General features: G+C 35.8%; 1 protein-coding gene across 1 annotated transcript; it reads left to right on the top strand.

The window, feature by feature from the left end:
- The first annotated feature begins 18,906 nt into the window (after positions 1-18,906).
- LOC114258597 (uncharacterized) lies at positions 18,907-19,434 on the top strand. Its single transcript, XM_028198569.2, has one exon. The coding sequence runs from the start codon at positions 18,907-18,909 to the stop codon at positions 19,432-19,434; it is 528 nt and encodes a 175-aa protein (XP_028054370.2).
- Positions 19,435-26,618: the final 7,184 nt, after the last annotated feature.

Raw genomic sequence — 26,618 nt, 5'->3', positions numbered from 1 at the left:
AAATGCCGATCTCCGATTTGCTGGGCAGAAGTTGGAGATGGGCCTTTGCTTGGGCCTGAAATTGTTCAAGAAACTACAGAAAAAGTGAAACTGATCCAACAGAGACTGAAAACCGCACAAAGCCGACAGAAAAATTATGCGGATGTCCGAAGGCGAGACAGAGAGTATGAAATAGGTGATCATGTTTTTGTAAAAGTGACACCGATGAAGGGCCAGACTCGTTTTGGAGTCAAGGGTAAGCTAGCGCCGAGATATGTCGGACCGTATGAGATTATTGAAAAGATTAATCTGGTGGCGTATCAAGTAGCACTTCCTCCTGAAATAGAGCATATACATAACGTGTTCCATATTTCAATGTTGAGGGAATACTTTCAGGATCCCTTCCATGTGATTGAGCCTACCCGTGTAGTGCTAAGTGATGACTACACTTACGAAGAACGGCCTATTCAGATCGTAAACCGACGGATCAAGAAGTTAAGGAACAAAGAGATTCCGTTAGTGAAAGTTGACTGGCAAAACCATGGTGGCGTGTATGCCACTTGGGAAAGGGAAGATGATATGATGAAGAGATATCTTGAATTGTTCCCACTGAATCCTGTTTTCTTCCAAAATGAAGGTAATTCGAGTTTGAAGGACCAAACTCTTTATAAGGAAGGGAGACTATGACAACTCTCACTACTGTTTACTGATAACACCACTGATTACTGCTAAACTGAGATTGATCATGATAAGTAATTGAATGGATTGAAATTTTGAGTTAATTGATTGAGTGTGTTAGTTTAAATGCATGTCTATCTGTTTGACTGTTAAATTATCTGTTCATGTATTATGTTTAAACTGTAAATTGAAGTCCTTATCGGTGGTCGAATCTGAAATTGATTAATGTTTTATGTTAATTGGAATTTATGTGATTTTATGGTATATTTAATTGAAATTTGATTTAGAATGATTAAATTGGATTAAATAGTGTTAAATCACATAAGTTAGACTTATTTACCTTAGTGCCATTAAGTGGACTTTGCTAGACAATGTTTAGTCTTGCTTTACATGTGTTGGCCTCACTTTTTATCATCCTTCTTGAGAGACCAAACGTGTGAGAGAGCTAGAGAGTTGGAGAAGAGCTTGAGTTCTTCATTTTTGCTTAGAGTCTTGGAGATTTTGAAGTGTGATTGCATATTTGAGCTTCCATTCTTGTAATTGGGAACCTAGGTAAGGATTTCGTGCTTTTAATTGTGAAATCAAGTTGGTTCTTGCATGGCTCATGGTAATTTAGTCATCTAAGTCTAGAATTGGTCTACATTGTTGAATTGAGAGCTAAATCATGCATGCATGCTCTTATATTGAGGTTTTGAAGTTGTTTTCGTGGAATTTGTTACATGCATGTCCATATCTTGATTTTAGATCATGAAATCATCTTGTTCTTGAGGAAATTGACTCTTTTGATCAAGTATTTAAAGCTTTAAAGATGTTTAAATTCATGCATGTTGCATGTTCATCATGTTCTTGAAGTTTTGATGAAATTGTGTTTTAATTGACTCACCCTTGGGCTTTGATTTTACAAATTGATCTTCAAAACATGTTATATTATGGGTTTAAAGTGTTTTTCCAGAAAATGGGCCCAAGAGGTTGAGTTTTGATGCATTAGAGTTGAGTTTTGAGCTTGAGGTTCAAATCTAAAAATTCCAGATTTTGGACTCACGCTCGAGCGAGGAACTCCACGCTCGAGCATACGCCTTGTGTTCATGCAGTCCGCTCGAGCGAAGAAAGTGGCGCTCGAGCGTGAAATGCGTGTATCCAGTACTTTGCATGTGTTTACTGTCCGCTCGAGCGAGAGAGTACATGCTCGAGCGAGGACTTGTGTCTTACGCTCGAGCGTGGATCGAGCGCTCGTCGAGCGTGATTTTTGTACATCCAGTATTTTTACTATAGCTTACAGTCCGCTCGAGCGACGAAAGTCACGCTCGAGCGGAGCTCCTTTGTCTGCATGTCCGCTCGAGCGTAGAAAGCCACGCTCGAGCGAGACCCCTATTTTCTGAAAATTCTGAAATGTGTTTTAAAGTGCATCTTTGCATCCTCATTCCATCCTAGGCATTCTAGGCCTAGTTTAAGGCATCTTAATGAGGATATTGATGTAGAACCACACCGAGACAAATTAGGGATTAAGTTATTATTTCCCAACTGTGTAGCTTAGTGTGTGTTTGTTCTGTAACTGTGTAGGGTTGGCATCCAAGGACGCGTACTAGCTTATTTGTAGCCCAGAACTCTGTGAGTAACAATGTTGTAAAGATATGTTCAATTGAGATTATTTTCTGAACAAACGACTGTACTGCTTTATGAAATGACACTGTTTACTGAATGAATGTTTGTCCTATATGTGAACTGTATTTGTGGCATCCATAGCAATTTACTGTTACTGAACTGTTACTGCTACTGTTGCAGGGATCTCTGTCGATTCCCATGTTTGGAACCACTACTGTTTACTGATATGATGGCCATCATTGACTGCTCGGTCTGTTAAGACCTACTGTATTGTTTTGCTATTGGATGTACCACATATGACTATTATAGTTTTTGAATGACTGTTATGGCATGAATTATGAGCCATAAACTAAATGACTGATATACTGATAAGCGACTGTTTTCAATACTGAAAGGACATTCATTCTTAACCTCTTTACGCATATGTTATTCACTAGGCTTTAGCTTACTGTTTATATATATATATATATATGTAGGTGTTCAAGCACCGGACCGGAGTTAGGAGCATCGGATTAGCTCCCGTTTTGTCAAAGCCAACCACCGTGCCTCACTGCGAGGTTCCAAGTCCTTCAAGCTAGGGCTTTTTGGGGTGTTTTAGTTTTCCCCTTTTGTATCTGGCTTTGTAACACCGTATAAACTGAATGATATGTGTACCTGTTACTGTACTGTTATGGTAGGGACTTGGTCCCTAACCTGTATGATTGTATATGGATGTATATGTACTGTTTATGTGGATATGTATGAAAAATCTTTTTGCATACAGACTGTCACAGCTCATTGGATATCTTTAATTACTATTTTGGCTTCCGCCAGCCCCTGTACTCTGTATTATTATTATTACTGTTAAGCAGGCCTTCGGTAATCTCGGATTACTGGCCGGTTATGGTGCTAAACCCATAGGGGCGGGTTTGGGTCGTGACAGTCATTGATCTCCGGAGTTGAGAAAAGCCATCAACAACTTCGAATCTTCTTCTCTGATAACGATGAAAGAAAAGAAGTGAGAGAGACCATCAGACACAAGTGATGGAGGTGGATAAGGGAGAACATCGCACATATACTCTTTTTCTACCATTGGACACCAAATAAGAGCAGTGAACCCATAAACTGTGACGTCCCAAAAAAAATTTCTTTTTTAGGACATCATAATAAGATTTAGAACTTAAAATCAATGTTGCCACCAATATCACTAACATCCATTAATTAACAACCCAGAAATTGAAAGTTTTCAAATTATAATTCTAATAAAACTTAAAGCTTAGTCTCAGTACAATAAAAAAAAAAAAAAACTATGAAAGAAAACTAGAGAAAACTAGGAAACATAGAAAATAGTTCGTGGAACTTGGGGACTCTTCAAGCTAACCAAGGCTGAATGTCATCTTGCAAGGCTTCGGTGTTTTCTTCGTTTTCTTCGGTACTTGGCATAAAACGCCAGGGCAACGAGAATGCCAATGAGCGACGAGCTCAATGATATACTACAACCCGAAAATACCCACCCCGATAATAATACTCACAATTAATAAATAATGCGTAGTAACAGAATAACAGGTAGCATTGAATAAGCATAACAGGAATGCCAACAATTAAAATAATAACAATAGATGAATAAATAATAATAAAAAATGGCAAATGGAAACAATAATTCATCAAAAGGAAAATGCACACTTTTCTCTTTAAATTCCCATAGATTTAGTTTATCAGATAAATTTAAGTAACTCCCTGCGGAGCACTATTTCCACTCAACCGCTAAGCAATGGCCACGGGCAATTCTAACTCCTCCTTGGTCAAATATTCAAATGTTACTTGCTGTAACTACCAATGATGCCCACGCACCAGGGTTACGTACCCGAGTCGTGACATCACGGTCTGCCCCAAGGGAACGGTCTATGTTGTGACACTAGCACCACCAACCTTATATCACCTACACCGATAAGAGCTGAAATACCTTCCTGTGCCATGTTAGGGTTTGCAATTCATTGGCGCAAGCTTCTAAACCGGGCTCACCCCATCACTTTTAAATTTTTAATGTATCATCGGTTCAATTTCGTGTTTCTTTACTTTGTCGAATTCACATTTTTTTTTATGCATGTACGAGTTTTTGCTTGATAACCACAGTGATATAATGTCTATATAGCACAACATAATCATATATGGCAACCAAAATAAATGTGATAGAATGCCTTAGGAATCATCACAAAATTTCTTAAGAATTAACACACTTCTTCTTTCAACACTGTATGATCAGACAAAAAAATATGAAACCCATACCAAACGAAGTTCAACCATTATAATATTTTAACTGGTGCTAGTTCATCGAGTTAGGAAAATATTTTGAGAAGAATACCAGGGCTAAAAACGATTTTAAAATGGAGAAATAATTTTTGGAAGAAAACTAGTTTTCTGGGACAGTGAGTTACATTAACCTCCATCACAGGTGTTCTGTGTTTGAAAAATAAAAAGGGGCCTCAAACGGTGTCAAAAATAGGCATGGTCAGAATGGTTTGCTAAATTTTTGAGTTTAGAACATATTTCTAGAAGAGTGTTCAGACTGAAAACCAGTCGAAGATGGTCAAATAATTTTTATAAGAAACTGGACAGATTCTGTCACATTTTGGAAAAATTGGCATTTCTCTCTCAATACTTAATAAAAAATTATGAAACCAACGGCCTTTGAAAGGTAACTTAAAAATATAACTTTTCCGATTTGAATCACTTGAAAATTAAATCTGTGGAATAAACGGTGACCTGGTAAAGTCAGCATCGTTGTTGCCTCCAAACAGTAATGAAATTAAAAATATATTCAGGCCATGAAACGTTGTCAAATAATTTTCTTCAATATTCTAGCACCATGAAAACATGTTAAACTAACTCCAGTAGTTTCAGATTTTATGAAAGTGTTCTCATGAGTTTGTTTAGGGTTTATTCAAAACAGACTAAAAAATTGTTTTGTTGGAAGTTCATTAGTTTGCGAAAAACACACTTTGTATCCATCATGAATCACATGCAAGAAAAAAAAATGTTTCTTACTATTATTCCCATGTGAAACTCTAATACTTCATATTTACTTTCATTAGTGATAACATAAAATAATATTTATGAAGAGTAAACACAAATTTATAAGCATGCAAGATTGATTCGACAATGGAGGATACTTGATCACATAAAGAGCAAAATCATTAGCTAAACCACCTTATCCATACTTGTAAGAAGGACAGAAATCACATAATCATAAGATTATCATTCTATCCAAATGTAACATGCATTGAGCATTGGTGTATTATCAATACACACTCTTGCATATTTTAATGTATAGATTTAGTTAAGAAAAACATCTAAAGGAGGATAGGGATTGAATATTTTTTTACCTCAATGAAGTGAAAAAAATAATCCCAGGTGTTGAGCCTTTCTTCCCCTCTCTTCTCTCCGTTCCCTCTTGCTTTCTCTCCCTCTCTTTCTCTTTGTTTTGCTCAGTTACGTGTGTGTGTAATGGAAGGTTGAATAGTGCTCCTAATTATAGGAGTTTGAGGGCCTAATTTTTTATTATTATTATTATTATTATTTTATTTTTACTTTATTTCTCTTTTAGCTTAGGAACTATCATCTAATAGGATAGCTTACAATTTGTTTGCTTACCGTGGCTACCTTGACAAAGGCTTGGAATTGCCATCTATGCATGTAGGCATGGAGTATGGCAGTAAGCAAAGGCATGCAGTGGCATGCTTGGGCTGAATTCCTCTGCCCAACATAAATTTTGATTTTTTTTTTGTACAAAATAAAAATCAATTAAATATATATATATAACCTAGTCACTAGATATTTTGCTCCCTACTATTCTCTTACTAACATAGTTATTATTTGTTTAACTCATTTAGTTTCCACAACTATATTTAGATACAAAATTTTTTTTTTACAGAAAGATGAATAATTATATTTAAAGGAATCTAATATTGGTATTAACTATGATGCTATTAACATTAATATTCGATAATTTAATAATCACTGATAATTGACTTAATATTATTATTAATCAAACTAATTAGTTGTCTAAAAATTCAGGTTCTCACATAAACCCCAACATAACCCATCTCTCTCTCTCTCTCTCCTCATTCACATTTCTTTTAGAGAGATAGAGAAATAAACACATAAACCCTAGTAGATAGCTTCAAAAAGTTTGTACAGATAAAATTTGGAATTAAAAAATATTAAAATAATTTTGACTGATAGTGGGTTTGTATATATATATATAAAGAAAGAGAGAGAGAGAGAGAGAGAGAGAGAGAGAGAGAGAGAGAGAGACAAAATGCTTGAACAAATAGGGGAAATAGGCTTGGTGAATTTCAATAGATATAGGAAAATAAGATTGAATTTCAACAAATAAGGAAAAATAAACTTGTGAATTTGAATAGATAATTTGTTTGGTAAATTTCAACAGGTAAAAAAAAATAAGCTTGGTGAATTTCAACAAATAAAGAAAATAGGTTTGGTTAATTTCAATAGATAAATTTAAAAAAATTAAAATAATTTTGATAGATATACACAAATTTGAACAGATAGGTTTAAAAAAATTAATAGATAAAAAAGATTTTAACAGATAGGTTAAAGGGTAAAATTAAAAATAAATGTCCTCAAAAATAGCAAAATATATTTCTTACCATAATATTTTACAAAGAGTATACTTATCACCAAAAAAAATCAAAAAAAAGAAGAAGATAGCTATGGGACCTAACGCCTTAGACCCTCTCCAATGGTTCCTCAAATGTTTCATTAAATTTAAATTTGATGAAAAAACTTACTTTTTACTGCTCCAACCTAGCACCAAATCTTTCATCAAATATAGGATTTCTCAAATCTTTCATCAAATTGAGGATGGATGTGTCTTTCATCAAATCACTATTCATAGCTGTTGGATTTTCACCATTAGATGTCCCTCCTGGATGACCACCTTAAGGCAAAAATTTGTGAAAAATTTACACTGGCCGGTCGACCGCCCAGACATCTGCCCAGTCGACCCCCTGGGTGACCACCTTAAGACAAAAATGTGTGAAAAATTTACACTGACCGATTGACCGGTCGGACATCCATCTGGTTGTCTAGTATTCTTATAAAGCTTTAAAAACCTCCGTTGGAGCACTTGATATCAAATGGACCTTTTACTCAAATTTGATAAAAAATTTGATGCACCGTTGGAGATACTCTTACACCCTCTTTAAAATGAACTTTTCACCATTTTTTTTTTTTTAAAATTTGAGCTATGTTAAAAAAATGTATTAGGATGTCCTTTAATAATCACTTGTTGTTAAAAAAAATAGCAAAACTTATCATACGAAAGCCTATTAAAAAAGTTTATAAAATATTAAAGTGGTATATTTGTCACGACCCAACCCCCACCCCAAGGGATTAAAGAGGTGACTGGCCAGTAATTCGAGATTACCAAAGGCCTGTTTAACAATAAGACGATAGTAGAGGCTAGTGGAAGCCTTTAAATAATAAAGCATAATGTCCAATGAGCTGTGAAAACTTAAATGAACAAACAAGCCTTTATATATGTATCTATACACATGAGTCCAAACATTAAACTTATGTTCACTTAGATCAACATCAAGCTTGTGTACAAAACATAAACAAAACTTAGGGATTTAATAACAAAACCAATTTTAAAATAAAAACATTCATACACTTGATCAAAATTTAAAAGGGTGTATTCAAAACCACCCATGAAACCTTGAAGCTTGATCGTTTGGAACCTCGCAGTGAGACATGAGAGTTGGCTTGACAAAAAGCAGAGTTTAGATCGGTGCCACTAAGTTTGATTTTGCACATGGTCACCTACATACATATATAAACGGTAAGCTAGAGCCCAGTGAATAACAACTCTGTGAAGAGGTTAAGAACGATGTCCTTACAGTATTTAAAACAGACAATTATCATCAGTGAATCATTTTCTCATTTCAGAATCATATTACAGCCATAGCAGTTATACGTGGTACATCCATTAGCAGAACAATACAGTAGGTCTTAGAAGACCAAACAGTCATATAAGATGGCTATCAATACAGTAAACAGTAGTTCCAAAAAGTGAAACTGACAAAGATCTCTATAACAGTAACAGATGTTATGGATGCCGCGAATACATTTCACAAATAGGACAATCACTAATTTAGTTAGAAAACATCATATCAGAAACAATGCATTTTATAGGTTTAAAAACTACTTATAATTTGAACATATCTTTACAAGGTTGTTACTCACAATTGGCTCCCTGAATCACGTGGCTAGCAGTGGCAGAGCTATGCTTTGATCAGTGGTGTCAATTGACACCACTGAACTTCAAATTTTTGATAGAATATATGTAAAAAATTATGAGTATTTACAAATTGAACCCAGTGGGCCTAAATAAAATAAATTAATTTTTAAATTTTTACAAATTGACCCCAGTAGGTAAAAACAAAATCAAACTTTATTCAGAAATTTAGGCTTCTAGAAACAAACCAAACCAAACATTTGTTTATTCTGGAGACTGGACATCGACTTTTCAACTTTTGGTTCTCTCCATTGACTATTGCTTTGGGTGTCTCTTATTATCACGTTGCTTCATCCTTTATTCTTTTTCTCTCCAATGTTCCATTCCAGTTGTAGCAACTAATTCATTCATTTAGGTCTTCGTTCATTCACTGAGGTAGTTGTGATTGCCGAGACTTTTGATCTAGTTTAGACCCTTTGGTCTTTGATTGTGTCACCAAGGTTAGCTTTCTTTTACTCTAAAACCTTCTCTTTGTTTTTCTGTGTGATTCAATTATGTTGATGGGTTTGTCAATATTTGGGATTATACATCAACTATGCCTAGGGTTGTTTTACGGCTTATTAAGTTATGAGATTTTGGGGCTTATTAATGATTTTGTACAAGCATTCTGTTAACCACTCTTGCATCAAATTCTAATTTTACTAGTTAACTATATTGATGATTTTGAATTCTATCTACGAACTACATATGATAAATTTGTATTTATCCATTGTATTTTGAATTGGAAGTGTGACACCCGAATGTTTTAAATTACAATAAATAGAACTTAAAAATAATATATATATATATATATACAATGACAATAATGGTAACTAAATAAATAATAATAAGTAAAGGCATAATTTAGGGAATTGAGAATTTTATGGTTAAAAGAAAAAATAAAATAAAATAAAAAATAAATACGTTGTGAAAAAAACTACACCTTAAATATTTTAGTAAGTGGTAAGTGAGGTTGGCTCGTAAGGTTTTTAGACACGAACCTAACTTATAATCATATATAATTTTACGAGTCATCATGAATTACCAAAGAAGATAATAATGTTTAAAATTAGTAAAGTGATCAAAATAGTCCTAAGTTCTAAGAGTAGTCAATGGTCAAAGAGATAAAACCAAATTAATAAATAATTAAGATAAGGGTGGTGGACTGGAGTGATCAGCAAGATTTGATCTCCACGCGTCAAAATACAGAACCTTCCATATACTTGTCACCCACGATTTTCTTCCTATAAATAGGGAAGAAAGACAGGTTTAAGGCAACGGAAATAGAGAGTAGAAAAGAGAAAAGGACGGGTGAAGATCGTGAGTAGTGGAAAGAAGGAATAAAGAAATTAATTTAAGGTGAGTTATATTATACCTTGGGTTACCAAAATGTATTTTACTGATGTTTTGACTTACCAAAATCTATTTTATACTAGTTATGTTTTATTAGTATATTAATAAAAGTTATGTTTTATAAAGGTTTCAGTTACGTGGATTATTTTCTGAACCCTATTTGCTTAAAAGAAAACCCACGGATATGTTTGTTTATATTTTAAAGAATATTTGATTATGACCTCATAAGCAATTATGTTTTGTAAGTACCACCACGGGAGTCCCACGCCTTGGGGGACTTAAAATAACCATTGACTAGTGTTTGACCACTTTATGGTCCAGTGTTGTCATGGATCCATTGACCTCTGTAGTGATTGTTACTTTAGTGATGTACCGTGGTTATAGTGATTATTTCAGTTTCTGGCACTTAATTAATTTGTGTATTCAACTCAACTCAATTTACGTTAATGTTTTAGCTTAAATAAATATCCATGGCCATTTTGTGCCCCTACACTCATAGTATGATATTTCTCACTCTGTTATGTGCTTATAGCTGTTACCCCTTTCAGGTGACGAAGTTTAGCAGGATCAAGATGGAAAATGAATCTGTATGTTATTTGTTTTCTATCTTTTATTATTAGACTCTTGTAATGCAATGAAGTTCAAGTAATTATGTTTTACTTCCTTTTAAATAAACAGTTGGTACCCAGTTATTTATTTTAATTTATTTAATTTATCCGCTTGCACTGTGACTACAGAATTACTCGAATTATTTTATTTTTATCTTGTTACGACGCCGAGCCTTTGGATACCGGGTTTAGGTCGTGACAAAAGTGGTATCAGAGCAATGGTTTTTTTTTTTAATAAAAAATGTATATATATATATATATATATTTATATAATAATAATAAATAAAGAAATAAAGTTTTTAAATTTTTGCTGTATAATTTTCACATTATTTGCAACTCACATTATTTAAAAGTGAAAAAAAAAAGGAAGTAAACTTGCATTATTTGGTATTATGTAGTATGTCTAACACAAATAAACCATGTTATATATATGTCTAGGCTAAGTTTTCTTCTGTTGTAGGAAATAGCGAACCTAATGGAGTTATTCTGGTACGAGCCCCCAGAAGCTCACCTTCTCCCGAACCAATTAGAGGGCTGGGGTGACTCAGAGAGTCTTGTCAGGCAAGCTCATCCAACACTCGACCATCTCATGGAAAGATCCGTTTATTTACAGGCTGACCCCGATGAGGACTTATTATTCTGGAGACTTAGCCGAGGTAGCACTCGTGAAAGGTACATAGGACCGACCCACGTTGTTGGTCTTGCTCCGGACCTAGAACCACCACATTTTTTGGTCGCACCTCTACCCGTAGGCTTTGCAGAGAGGAGGGGACCCGCATATCCTAGTAGCTACATTCGCACCACAACACCACCTTCGCACCACAACACCACCTCCCCAGCACATTGCCTATATCCCAGCTGTGGACTTTACCAACGGTGCATCATACCTGGAGACACCGATACGAATTACTGGACGGGAATTCTAGGGTTATGATCACGGTGCTCCTGTTTACATGGTTCAGGTAGTATGTAGCTGCTTCGTAGTTGAGCTTAGTGGGTGGGAGTTTGAGTCCATCATGCAAAGTGAGTTTCCGGGGTTGTTTTATGGACCAATTTTCCGAAGCCAGTTCTCTTGGTGGCCTAATGGACCATTCTAGATGTCTGACCAGAAGACCCTTTTTGTGAGCTGACCATGAGTAGTCTAATCTTTTTGTATCAGTAGGATTAGACATTAATTTGTGACTACCAAACTAACGCCATATGTATGGTAACAATGATGTCTATATATATATGGTATTAACATGATGGTAAAACTAATATGTTATATATGAATGTGGTGATATTAATAGCAAAACTAATACGTTATATATGATTGTGGTGATAGTAGAACTAATATGTTATATATGACGTTGTATCAAAATTATATCAATGTGATGTCACGTTTATATCATTTTACCTTGTAGTAATGGCCAACGAAGGAAATGAAACCGGATCATCAGTCAGCGGTACCATCCCAATGGAACAGATCATAGAAATGACAGTCACCAACTTTTTACAGGCCTTGCAAAGCAGCATAACCAATGGGACATTAGAAAGGCGAGAAGAACCGACGACGATTAAACAATTTCAGGAGATGAAACCCACCACGTTTATAGGCAGTCCAAACCCACTAGTAGCAGAGGCCTGGGTCAGAGACATGGAGAAAATCTTCCGCGCACTACTTTGCACAGAAAGACAGAATGTGGCATTTGCCACCTTCACCTTCAAAGACGATGCACAAGAATAGTGGCTCCTTACCCTGGAAAAAGAAGATATTGTGACTTGGGCGAGATTTTTAGAAGTATTCTATGAAAAGTACTTTCCAGATTCACTACGGGAACAAAAAGGGTCAGAATTCATACATCTAAGGCCAGTGGCCGAATATGAAAGTAAGTTCACACAGCTGGCCCGGTTCATGACATATGTCATTCCCACCGAAGCTCGAAAAGCCAGGAAATTTGAAGCAGGGTTGGATCCTGAAATTAAGGACAGGCAGGAGGTTCTGAAACTACCAACCTATGCAGCGGTGGTAGATCGAGCATACATTGCGTAGAAAGGAATTAAAGCCTTGCGATCTGGGGAGCCAAGTCAGAGGAAGCGATTTTGGGAAAGAGATAACAGAAGGCCCGGTGTCGCACCTCCCAAGAGAATAAATACGAGCACAACCAGTTCAACCAGTCCAAGCAATCAAAGTCCTGCAAACCCTAAATGAGGCATCACTCCAGCTTGCTCTACCTGTGGACGGACTCATTGGGGACCATGCCGTCAAGATACGGGAACATGCTTTAGATGTGGCCAAGTTGGCCATTGGCTGAGAAATTGTCCAACACTCGTCTGCCCCTTTGAACCAATCTGAAAACCCGCAGTACCTGAAGGAGCGAGAAAAGACAAAAAATGCCAAAGAAGAGCTTTTGCCCTGGTGCCTGGAAACCCAGAAGTTACTGAAAATGTTGTGTCAGGTACACTCTCTGTTTGTGGTCACTTAGCCCATGTTCTCTTTGACTCTGGTTCAACTCATTCTTTTGTTACACCACACTTTGCTACCAAGTTGACATCAACACCCGAACCCTTAGGATACATACTATCTGTGTCTTTTCCCTTTGGAAGTTCCTCCCTCAGTACTAATGTATACAAATCTTGTACTGTATCCTTAAAAGGTGAAACCTTACACGTAGACTTGATACCCCTTGGCATTAGTACTTTTGACGCAATCTTAAGAATGGATTGGTTAGCTGCTAATCGTGCCTCTATCAATTATAAAGCCAAAAAGGTATTCCTCAGGTCGCCAAACCAACTCGAGCTTGTCTTCGAAGGAACTGGAGCCTCTCTCCCTCCCTGTATTATATCCTTCATAGCAACCCAACGACTGCTAACAAAGGGTTGTTGTGGTTGTATCTGTTATGTGATTGATACTCAACAAGAGACCCCCACACTTGATGCGATCCCCGTAGTTCAAGAATTTCCGGATGTATTTCCTGAAGACCTGTCTGGTACCCTAGTTGATCGGGAAATCGAGTTCACCAATGAAACCCAACCTGGTACACAACCAATTTTAAGGACCCCTTACCGCATGTCCATGGCAGAATTGAAAGAACTAAAAACTCAACTCCAAGAACTACTGATCAAAGGCTTCATCCGATCGAGTACCTCACTATGGGGAGCTCTAGTACTATTTGTCAAGAAAAAGGATGGTACAATGAGGTTATGTATCGACTATCGAGAGCTAAATAAAGTCACCATAAAAAATCGGTACCCCTTGCCACGAATTGACGACTTGTTTGATCAACTGCAAGGCGCCCAAGTGTTCTCGAAAATTGACTTGCGTTCTGGTTACCATCAACTAAAAGTCAAAACGGAAAGCATCGAAAAGACTGCCTTCAGAATCTGTTACGGGCACTACGAGTTCCTCGTCATGCCATTTGGCGTCACCAATGCTCCAGCGGCCTTTATGGACCTCATGAATCGAGTGTTCAAACCCTATCTTGACGAGTTCGTCATTGTCTTCTTTGACGACATTCTCATATCCTCCAAATCGCCAAAAGATCATGAACACCACTTGCGAAAAGTTCTACAGAAATTACGTGATCACAAACTTTTATGCCAAGTTGAAGAAATGCGAATTCTGGATCACTAGTGTACACTTCCTCGGTTACCTCATTAACAAAGATGGCATTTCAGTTGATCCCCAAAAGGTTACAGTAATCGTGGATTGGCCACGACCTGCTAACATATCAGAGATTCGAAGCTTCTTGGGCCTAGCCGGCTACTACTGGCGCTTTGTGCAAGACTTCTCAAAGATAGCTTCATCTTTGACCTAGTTTCATCCTTGATCCAGCTAACTCAAAAGAACACACCCTTTAAATGGACGGACAAGCAGGAACATTGCTTCCAAGAATTGAAGAACAGACTCATGATGACTCCAATACTAGCACTCCCCGCCGAAGCAGAAAAATTTGTAATTTATAGCGATGCCTCATACAATAGTTTGGGTTACGTTCTTATGCAAAAAGGGAGGGTCATTGCTTATGCCTCCCGCCAACTAAAGACTCACGAAAGGAACTATCCAACTCATGATCTAAAATTAGCTACGGTGATCTTCGCCCTCAAAATCTGGTGTCATTATCTCTACGGAGTAACCTGCGAGATCTACATTGATCACAAGAGTCTCAAGTATCTGTTTACATAGAAGGAACTGAATATGAGGCAACGACGATGGCTAGAATCTATGAAGGACTACGATATAGAGATTCATCATTATCCCGGCAAAGCTAACGTAGTAGCAAACGCATTAAGTCGAAAAACGTCCAAAAGTTTGGCATGTACCCTCATTCCCCACAAGATCAATGGGTTGCTCACCAATATAATTGTAGAACCAGAGCTGATTGAAGAAATTAGAGCCCGCCAATGTGAAGATAAACTTTTGAAGAAAAATTACGAGGAACAAGGAAGCACGGCCGATCCTGATTTCACGATAAGCAATAGAATACTAAAATTTCAGAATCGAATTTGTGTACCCGACCTTCCAGAACTCAAGAAAAGGATATTGGTAGAAGCTCATAGCTCGAGGTTTGTGATCCATCCTGGCAATACGAAGATGTATCACGATCTGAAGGAATACTTCTGGTGGATAGGAATGAAGAAAGACATAGCAAGCCATGTCTCCAAATGCCTGCGTTGTCAACAAGTTAAAGCGGAACATCAGAGACCTGCAGGAATGTTGCAACCACTCCCTGTTCCTGAATGGAAGTGGGAACACATTACTATGGACTTCGTGGTCGGGCTACCGCAATTAGTCTCGAAGAATGATGCAATATGGGTTATCGTAGATCGATTAACGAAGTCGGCGCATTTTCTACCAATTAGAATCATGTATTCCCTCTCTAAGTTCGCTACTCCCTACATTAAGGAAATCGTTCGCTTACATGGCACCCCAGTTTCAATCATATCCGATAGAGACCCTCGTTTCGTGTCTCACTTCTGGAACAAATTACAAGAAGCTTTGGGAACCACTTTAAGGTTTAGCACGGCTTATCACCTCCAAGCTGATGGGCAATCTGAAAGGACGATCCAGACCTTGGAAGATATGTTACGTTTGTGTGTCCTAGACCTCAAAGGTAACTGGGATGATCATCTACCTTTAGTGGAGTTCGCGTATAATAATAGCTACCATGCAAGTATTGGAATGGCACCATACGAGGCACTGTATGGAAGGAGATGTCGATCACCTCTGTGTTGGATGAAAGTCAGAGACAGAAAATTTTTAGGCCCCGAGATCGTGCAAATAACGAGTGATAAAATTCAACTCATCCAACAACGAATTCGCACTGCCCAGAGCCGCCAGAAAAGCTATGCAGATACACGAAGACGAGACTTAGAATTTCAAATAAGAGATCATGTGTTCCTTAAAATCTCACCGACAAGAGGGGTAATCCGATTTGGAAAGCGAGGAAAGTTAAGACCACGTTACATCGGCCCATTCGAGATACTCGAAAGGATTAGTCCTGTAGCATATCGTCTTGCGCTTCCACTCGAACTATCCAATGTCCATAATGTGTTTCACGTTTTGATGCTTCGTCGTTATCTTCGAGATCCAGAGCATGTTGTCGATCATGAGAACCTAGAAGTCCAAGAAGATCTCTCCTACGAAGAGCAACCTGTACAGATTCCCGATCGTCGTGATCAGATCATTCGAAATAAAACTATACCCCTCGTAAAGGTCTTATGGAGAAACTATCATGTCGAAGAAGCAACATGGGAAACTGAAAGCCAAATGCGAGCCAAATACTCACACCTCTTCGAAAACCAAGGTACGTCAAGTTTGAGGACAAACTTCTTTTAAGGAGAGGAGAAATGTGACACCCGAATGTTTTAAATTACAATAAATAGAACTTAAAAATAATATATATATATATATACAATGACAATAATGGTAACTAAATAAATAATAATAAGTAAAGGCATAATTTAGGGAATTGGGAATTTTATGGTTAAAAGAAAAAAAAAATAAAAAATAAATAAATACGTTGTGAAAAAAACTACACCTTAAATATATTAGTAAGTGGTAAGTGAGGTTAGGTCGTAAGGTTTTTAGACATGAACCTAACTTATAGTCATATATAATTTTAGGAGTCATCATGAATTACCAAAGAAGATAATAATGTTTAAAATTAGTAAAGTGGTCAAAATAGTCCTAAGGTCTAAGAGTAGTCAATGGTCAAAGAGATAAAACCAAATTAATAAATAATTAAGATAAGGGTGGTGGACTGGAGTGATCAGCAAGATTTGATCTCCACGCGTCAAAATACAGAACCTTCCATATACTTGTCACCCACGATTTTCTTCTTATAAATAGGGAAGAAGGACAGGTTTAAGGCAATGGGAATAGAGAGTAGAAAAGAGAAAGAGACGGGTGAAGATCGTGAGTAGTGGAAAGAAGGAATAAAGAAATTAATTTAAGGTGAGTTATATTATACCTTGGGTTACCAAAATATATTTTACTGATGTTTTGACTTACCAAAATCTATTTTATACTAGTTATGTTTTATTAGTATATTAATAAAAGTTATGTTTTATAAATGTTTCAGTTATGTGGATTATTCTGAATCCTATTTGCTTAAAAGGAAACCCATGGATATGTTTGTTTATATTTTAAAGAATATTTGATTATGACCTTATAAGCAATTATGTTTTGTAAGTACCACCACGAGAGTCCCACGCCTTGGGGGACTTAAAATAACCATTGACTAGTGTTTGACTACTTTGTGGTCCAGTGTTATCATGGATCCATTGACCTCTGTAGTGATTGTTACTTTAGTGATGTACTGTGGTTATAGTGATTATTTCAGTTTCTGGCACTTAATTAATTTGTGTATTCAACTCAACTCAATTCACGTTAATGTTTTAGCTTAAATAAATATCCATGGCCATTTTGTGCCCCTACACTCATAGTTTGATATTTCTCACTCTGTTATGTGCTTATAGCTGTTACCCCTTTCACGTGACGAAGTTTAGCGGGATCAAGATGGAAAATGAATCGCTATGTTATTTGTTTTCTATCTTTTATTACTAGACTCTTGTAATACAATGAAATTCAAGTAACTATGTTTTACTTCCTTTTAAATAAACAGTTGGTACCCAGTTATTTATTTTAATTTATTTAATTTATTCGCTTGCGACTACAAAATTATCCGAATTATACATATATATATATATATATACGTATACCCAGTTATCTTTTATCTTGTTACGACGCCGAGCCTTTGGATATCGGGTTTGGGTCGTGACAGGAAGTCTGTAGGATCTATATATATATATATATATGTTTGTGTGTGGATGCTATAAATTTGTGTGATTTATCATTGCTTTTGTATGATGTGTGAATCTAATAATACATCTTATTCTTATTACAATTTTAGGATCAGTTCTACTACGGATAAATTTATGATAAAAAATTCTTCCAAGCAAGCCACTATGGATAAATTTCTAAAGAGAAAATTGATTGTGTCACAAGATTTATCTCCTATCCGAGAAACTTATGGTAGTGATCTAATAGAACATTCTTCCAAGAAAAGTCATATTGACTTGGAAACTCTTCCCACTGATCTTGGATTACGTAAAAAAATATTAGAGTATCATCCTAATGATCAATATGAGATTAGAAGGGCATATTTGCTAAAAGGCCCTTGTCAACCTAGTAACCACAAATTTCCACAAAGAAATATCGGTGGGGTTTTGCGTCGATTTAATCCAAAATGGTTTAAAGAGTTTGGCAGTTGATTAGAGTATAGCATAAAAAAAGATGCGGCATTTTGTTTGTGTTGTTACTTATTTAAGCTTGACATTGGAAAACAAGCCGGAGGTGACACTTTTGTTACTGGAGGCTGCACATCTTGGAATAAAAAAGAAAGGCTAGTAGTTCATGTTGGAGATTGCAACAATGCTCATAACCAAGCTTGGAAGAAGTGTGAAGATTTAATGAAGCAAAAACAACACATCCAAGAAGTTTTCTGTAAGCAATCAAATCAAGCTAAAATTGACTATCGAACTCTCTTAAATACATCAATTGACTACGTAAGATTCCTTTTATGCCAAGGGTTGGCTTTTCATGGTCATGATGAATCAGAGAATTCAAGTAACAAAGGAAATTTCCTAGAGATTTTACAGTTTCTTGTTGATCACAATGAGAGCATAAACAAGGTTATCTTGCAAAAGGGTCCTAAAAATATGAAGTTCGTGACACCTGAGATTCAAAAAGATATAGCAAATTGTGCTGCATGTGAAACTACCAATGCCATCATTGAAGAGATTGGAAATAAGTTCTTTGCGATTTTAGTTGATGAGTCTCGTGATGTGTCAACTAAAGAACAAATGGCAGTTGTTTCGTGATATGTGGACAAAAGAGAGATCATTACAGAAAGGTTTCTTGGTTTCATGCATGTCGCAGATACCATTGCTTTATCCCTTAAGGCAACAATTGAATCCTTGTTTTCTAAACATGGTTTAAGTTTATCAAGAATACGTGGTCAAGGTTACGATGGAGATAGTAATATGCAAGGTGAATTCAATAGTCTTAAGTCCTTAATTATGAAAGAGAATGTAGAAGCGTTTTATGTTCATTGCTTTGCTCACCAACTTCAATTGACTCTTGTAGCTGTTGTAAAAAATTACATTGATATTGCTTCGCTTTTCAATTTGGTTAGTAATGTCTTGAATGTTGTTGGAGCTTATTGTAAGCGTTGGGATTTGCAGAGAGAGACACGAGCTACTAAAGTTGTAGAATCATTAAGCAATTATAAGATTCAAAGTGGGCAAGGAATGAATCAAGAAATTGGTCTTAAGCGGGCTCGTGACACGCGTTGGCGATCACATTATGGAACACTTCTAAACTTGATTTCCTTGTTTGCTTCAGTGATAAATGCTCTTGAAGTTGTTAAAGAGGATGGCTCACACTCGGGGTAAAGAGCTGATACTCGTACTTTTATATGTGCATTGGAATCCTTTGATTGTTCATTTAATCTATACCTGATGAAAAATATCTTGTCAATCACAAATGAATTATCTCAAGCTTTGCAAAGGAAGGATCAAGACATTATAAATACTATGTCACTAGTCAAAGTGTGCAAGCAACGATTGCAAACAATGCGAGATGAAAGATAACAATCTCTATTAACTGAGATTTCCTTATTTTGCAAAAAGCATGATATCCCTATTTCTAATAAGGATGATATATTCATACTTCCAGGGAGATCGCGACGTAGGACCCCACAAATTACAAATTTACACCATTATTGCATTGAGCTATTTTATACAGTTTTAGATATGCAACTTCAAGAGCTAAACAATCGTTTTACTGAGTTAAACACCGAGTTACTTATTTGTGTGGCTTGCTTGAATCTGAGAAACTCATCTTGTGCTTTTGATAAATCGAGATTGGTTCATCTTGCTCAATTATATCTACCTGAGTTTTCTACAGTGGACCTCTTGGCACTTAAGAATTAACTTGAAAACTATGTTATTGATATGCGCTCACACAATGAGTTTTCTGAATTAAAAGATGTTGGTGACCTTGCAAAAAAGTTAGTAGAGAGAAAAAGAGATATTGTATATCCTTTGGTCTATATGCTTGTCAAACTGTCATTGGTTCTATCAGTCACAACTGCAACTGTGGAAATATCTTTCTCTGCAATGAAATTCATAAAAAAATGATTGCGTAACAGAATGGGTGATAGTTAGATGAATGATTGTTTGGTTACATATATTGAAAAAAGATCTGTTTGATAGCATAACTAATGAGGCCATTATGCAGCGATTTCAAAAAATGAAAAATTGTCGCAGACAATTGTAGTAGTGTATATATTTATTTATTTTTGTTGAAGTAATGGTGTTAATATCCCAATATTTTGTTTTTACTTGTAATTTCACTAGTTTGGGTTACTTTGTCAATGTGATTTGGGAATATATGAAATTTACAGAGTATTATGTGAATGTTAATGCTGACAGATTGTGTAGAACTAAAAATATGATATATAACATTGATGATGCTTTGTTAAATGACCCCACTAAAGGAAATTCCTGGCTATGCCACTGGTGGCTAGGGTGCAGTGTTTGACCTACGTAAACACGTTCAAGCACAACATTTCAAAACACAATCAATTCATTCAGCTGGTTCTTAAACCTATTCGGTACTTGTTCGTTTGGTTATTCCTATTTATTCCTTAATTTCTCTCATGTTCATGCTATGCATATAAATGTGAAATACATTTGAAAACCATGCAAATGGAGTCCTGAAAGTCCGAAAAACGGAAAGAAAACAAAACCGGACCGCCCTGAAAACCACACGTGCGGAACCACCACAGCACGTATGCCCCATATGTGCAATTAAAGCATAATACACTTTGGAACAAGAGAGTTTTGGTCGCACGTGCGGTCTGGGTAAAATCCAATCCGAAAAATGTTTTTTACATTTGAAACTCAAGCTTTTCAAAATCTAACTTCAATTACATGCATCTCAAGGCCCAAACCCCTTTAAAACAACTTTAATATAACATATATAACTTTAAATAACAACCATAACTTCAAATCAAACCTCAATTTTCATACACAAGGTCAAATTCTTTGGGAAACTTTTAGAATCACGAACTATAACTTTAAGAGCTTCAACTCAAGCTTAAATGTAGAGATTCTTTTGAAATCATGAGAGGCCATGCAAGAAAACAAGTTTGTGGTCATGATTTTCATGAACTTATGCCATGCATGTTTAAATCTTGAACTAATTCCTTCAATTCCTTTCTTTTATGTTCATGTAGGTTCTCACTCTAAACTTGACCTTAAAACCCTTAAACAACCATGAATCCATTCAATTTAAGCTTCAATCTAGATGATGAGTGTGTAAGCCCTAATTTTATGAGATTACTAAGAAATTCTTACCTTAATGCTGTGTTTGGTTGAGGGATTTGGAAAGAGAAAGGGAAAAGGTGTGTGAAATGTAGGTATATTTTATTCATATTTCACCGACTATTTCCATTTCCCTTTCCAAATCCCTCCTCAAATCCTTCAGCCAAACATAGCATAAAGGGTTGATTACTGAAGATCTTGTTTATGTGAGGTCTCGGTGTCCCACATCGGGAAAGGAGGGAGGGTTCCTGGGTTATAAAAGTAAAAACCCTTATATAGCATCAATGCCTTTTTCCGAGTGGTAAAATCCTTAACAAAACTACTTAGTTAAGCGTACTTAGGCTGGAGTAGTTTTGGGATGGGTGACCCACTAGGAAGATCAAATCCATGCAGGCGTGACCTAAAGCGAACAATATCGATGATATGTGAAGGGTTGGGGTGTTACAAATGGTATCAGAGTCGACTCTCCAGAGTACCGAGTGTGGGCCCCTAGTGTCTCTCGGTGCATGTGGCTAGGCTTCTGAGCTGGTAGGCTTCTGCACGAGGACGTATAGCCTTAAGGGGGGTGGGTTGTAAGCTCTTGGTGTCCCACATTAGGAATGGAGGGGGAGTTCCCACCCACCGAGAGACACTAGGGACCCGCACTTGGTATTCCGGAGAGTCGGCACTCATACCATTTGTAATGCTCCAACCTTCCACATGACATCGATATTGTTCACTTTAGGCCACGCCCGCACGGATTTGTTATTCTCAGTGGGTCACCCATCCCATAACAACTCTAGCCTAAGCACGTTTAATTGGGGAGTTCTGCTAGAGATTTCACCACTTGGGAAAAGGTCTCGATGCTATATAAGGGTCCAGGTTTTTACTTTTATACCTGGACCCTTATATAACATCGAAGCCTTTTCCCAGGTGGTGAAATCCCTAGTAGAACTCCCCAGTTAAACCTGCTTAGGCTAGAGTAGTTCTAAGATGGGTGACCCACTGGGAAGAACAAATCCGTGCAAGTGTGGCCCAAAGTGAACAATATCGACGACATATAAAGAATTAGGACGTCACAGTTATAACTTTAAAAAAAAAATTAATACATGTGCCCTTTTTATAATTTTCCTTAAACATACTATATATGAATAAACAAAACAAAAAAACCAAATTACTTTACTTTACCACATGACAATTACGATACTACCCTTATCGCTTTCATTTCTTCATTACTTAAAACTATATCTATTTTCCAATTCTAACAGTTCCATCACAACCACCACTACATGCAAACATTTTAATGTCACCCTTACATTGTGCAAACACCCCTTATCCGGTTATTTTTTATAGTCACTCTCTTCCCTACTACCCATAATCCTTCCTCTTACCATGCTCTATTACATCTCATCTCTTCCAACTTCCAAATTCCAAATTCTACATTCGAACTCTCTAAGATATTTCATTAATACATGGGAAAGGTATTTCGTCATCATTTAATAAAGGCCCTCATTCCCTTACTTTCCACCATAACAATACCCCATCATCTACTACTACTACTTGTAACACAGAATAAAGCACACATAGAAATGGAAATAGATAAAGGTAATGCAAAGCTACAACGAGTGCGATCCCTATTTTCTTTATTATCTAATTTGTTGATTGCAAGTTATACATGAATCACAAGTTCATACGAAGGGGTAGCAATGGAAGTAATGGAAGTGAGTAAGGAATAACAATTGATAAATGGGTACTGAGGTGAGAAAAGGGTAATGATTGGTGATTAAGGTAGGTAAATAGTGGGGATATGAGACTAGAAATGGTAGATAAGGGGTTGAGTGAAGGGATGAATGGGACATGTACGCCTGAGATGAGAATTAATGGATGATGCTAGTCGACTAAGGGATGAGAGGAGCTAGGGCTAGTAGTAGCAGTTAGTGATGGGTGAGACTGGTTACAATACATTTATTTTGTCTTTTTGTTCACTATCTTATTTCATTTATCGATGTGTGATGAATGGTGATGATAGAGTGAAAAAAGGTTATGGGAGAGATGATGGATTTATTACTTATGTCACGTATTGCATATAAGCCATGTTTGATTTGGAGTTTGGGAAGTGGTATTGGATTAATAATCCATGGACTTCACTTACATCATTTTGTTTGTAAAAGAATGGTATGGGATTGCTAATTCCATAAGACAGATGGGATTGCCAGTCCACTCCCATGAATTGATGGCTAAAAGATCATTTTGTCCTCTATTTTACAAAATTAGCGAAGTTATCTTCTATGTGATAATGGCTTTTATGTAATTTGTCTATTTAATCCTAACTAACTAATACAACAACACTACTGCACAAACAAATATATTTTATCTTGTATTTCCAATCTAATACCACCACACTAATAATTTTCTCACTCAATTCTACAATACTCATAATCACATACAACCTAATCCGCAAAACAAACTTAGTTCTACATATGTTGCATTGAGAGTAAAGCGGGTATTCTGTAAAATAAAAATGTTGATAACAACAAAATTAGGACTCATTTGGGGATACGATATTTTAGTTAAAAATTGAAAACGTCACTAGAATTTAAATTTGATGAAAATTTAGTAAAAATTGTATTCTAACCGTTTCACCAAATTGGTATCAAATGAAGGGAGTCATACTTTTTTCATCAAATCAATAGAGCTTTTAACCTTTCTATTAGGCTTGTTTATTTTGATAATTTATTTAATTATGTTTTAATTTATTTGAAAGAGAAAAATAGAATCCAAAATTTATTTTGATGATTTATTTAATTATATTTTAATCAAAATTTATTTTGATGATTTATTTGCAAGAGAAAAATAGAATCAAAATTTATTTTGTCCCATTATTTATCACCTAAACTTTTATCCTAAATGTTGTTAGAATGTATTTAATATTTGATTAAATCAGGAGTTCAAACAACCCAAAACAAAGATTCAAACAGTCTAGCACAGCAGCAAGGCAAAAGGTTCAAAAGGTTCAAGTGGAAGATATTCAAATTAGTAATGATGGAAGTACAACGACTATAAACGGCTATAAAGGTTCAAGTAGAAGATATTCAAATTTGTAATGATGGAGTGAAAGATATTCAAATTGGTAATGATGGAAGTACAACGGCTATAAACAGCTATAAATTCAAATGGCTATTGTGACACCCCGAACGTTTAATTAAGTCCACATAAATATTTAGAGTTATATATATATAAGTATAGTGGCATGTGATGATAGACTATTAAATAAATAAATATATAAATCTAATTTGCCATTGGATTATAGGACTAATTGAGAATTATTATTGGGAGCAAATTAACACAGTTATGGAATTGTAATATTAATTGGGTCAAACTAAAGATAGTAATAAATAATAATTTAACGCCAAAACAAATAAATAAATGAATAAAAAAGAAATAAGCTAGTTGCCCAGCAAGGTTTGTAAACTTCGGCCCAAAAGAAAGAAGAAGAAAAAAAAAAGAGAGAAAAAGGACCAAGTATGTAAAAAGGCCCAAGTATGAAGATTTATATTTATCTTTACAAGATTCAAATCTCATCTTAAATTTGCATTTAAGAGATCCACCTCCTAGCCGCATTATGCCTCCTGAGAGAGGAGGGATACGTGACACTCCAAGTAAGGCTTGACTCACAGTATAAAAAGGGGCAAGGGGGTGATGAACTGAAGGAGGAAAAAACGAAAGAACAAAGAGTGGAATCGAGAGAGAGAGGTACGTAAGTGAGAGTAAAAAAAACTTATAGTAGGGAAGTTTGATAATAAAGTAAGGCTAAGGGTTATAATTCAGATGAGTTATATTATACCTTGCTTTACCATTATATGTTTTACGAATGTTTTGAGTTACCATAGCTTATTTTATACTATATTTATTAAGTTATATAAATAAAAATTATGTTTATAAATATTTCAGTTACGTGGGTTACTTTCTAAACTCTATTTACCTAAAAGGAAACCCATGGATATGTTTGTTTAAATTTTGGTATATATTTGACTATAACCTTATAAACAATTATGTTTTGTAAGTATCACCACAGGAGTCCCACGCCTTGGGGGACTTAAATAACCACTGACCTCTGTTTGACCACTTTGTGGTCCTCTGTTTGTCATGGATCCGTTGACCTCTGTTCTGACTGTCATTTCTGTGACCTCTGCTCTGTTCTGTTTCATACCGTGGTTGTAATTATTTATGATTTCTGTATTCTGCCACTTTAAATAAATGGTCATTTTCAATTAAATTATGCAAATATTTTTAGCCTAACTAATTATCCATGGTTATTTTGTATTCTCTACACTCTTGGCATAATATTTTTCACTCTGATGTGTGCTTATAGCTGTTACCCTTTCAGGTGACGAAATGAACCCATAACCCCACAAAATGGAACTTGCACATGGACTGATGTTGAATCACTATTTTATCTTTCTTTTTTTTTGTATTTTTGCTCCCTTTTGTTTCTATTCGGGGCTGGTCACTGAATAATAAAATAATGAAAGCCCTAGAAATGTATTTCCTCTTTCTTAAATAGTAACATGACGTAAAATTTCTGTTTACTTATTTTTATTTCCGCTTGCGCAGCTTAATTTGCTACGAATAAGAATAAGTTAGTAAGTTGTGATTCCAACCCTAAGCCCCTGGGGTTGGGTCGTGACAACTACAACGGTTATAAACGGCTATAAATTCAAATGAATACAATGGCTATAAACGGCTATAATTTTCATTATATATACCAAAGTCTCTAATGTAAACAAGTCAAAAAAAAAAAAACCTGAAAATATTTTTTGATCTATAATCACTCATATCCTCTCTCATAAATTATGCATTGAGCCTTATAGCATTAAGCTCATCTTTCCTGTGTGAGATTTACAGAAAAATCAAAATTTCATTTTATATATCTATCTTTGAGAGATATTTATTATAAGTTTTCTTTGAAAGCAAAAATATTATTTCTTCTTGTAAAAGTGTTGCAAATACTGTGTTCTTGAAATCTTGAGAGTGATTATGAATCACCTAAGATTTGTAAGGGTTTGGGCTTGTAAAGTTTGTGTAAAATCCGTGGAGGATTGCTCCATTTGTAAAGAGGTTGCTAGCACCCTTGTGAAACTAGAAGATAGTAAAAAATCTTAAGTGAAGCTTGAAGAGTGGATGTAGGCTTGGTTGAAGCCGAACCACTATAAATCTGTTTGTTTCCTCTTCCCTAATCTCTTTACTTCCCTACTACTGCTATAGCTATC

The sequence above is a fragment of the Camellia sinensis genome, chromosome 8 (assembly GCF_055761805.1).
Source record: "Camellia sinensis isolate YWXY chromosome 8, ASM5576180v1, whole genome shotgun sequence".
NCBI classification, from domain to species: Eukaryota; Viridiplantae; Streptophyta; class Magnoliopsida; order Ericales; family Theaceae; genus Camellia; species Camellia sinensis.
Note: the sequence above shows the minus strand (reverse complement) of the source record. Positions and strands in the feature narration are given on the sequence as shown.

Excerpts from the sequence above, each read along its gene's own strand:
- LOC114258597 (XM_028198569.2), top strand. The coding sequence starts at position 18,907 with ATGCATGTCGCAGATACCATTGCTTTATCCCTTAAGGCAACAATTGAA.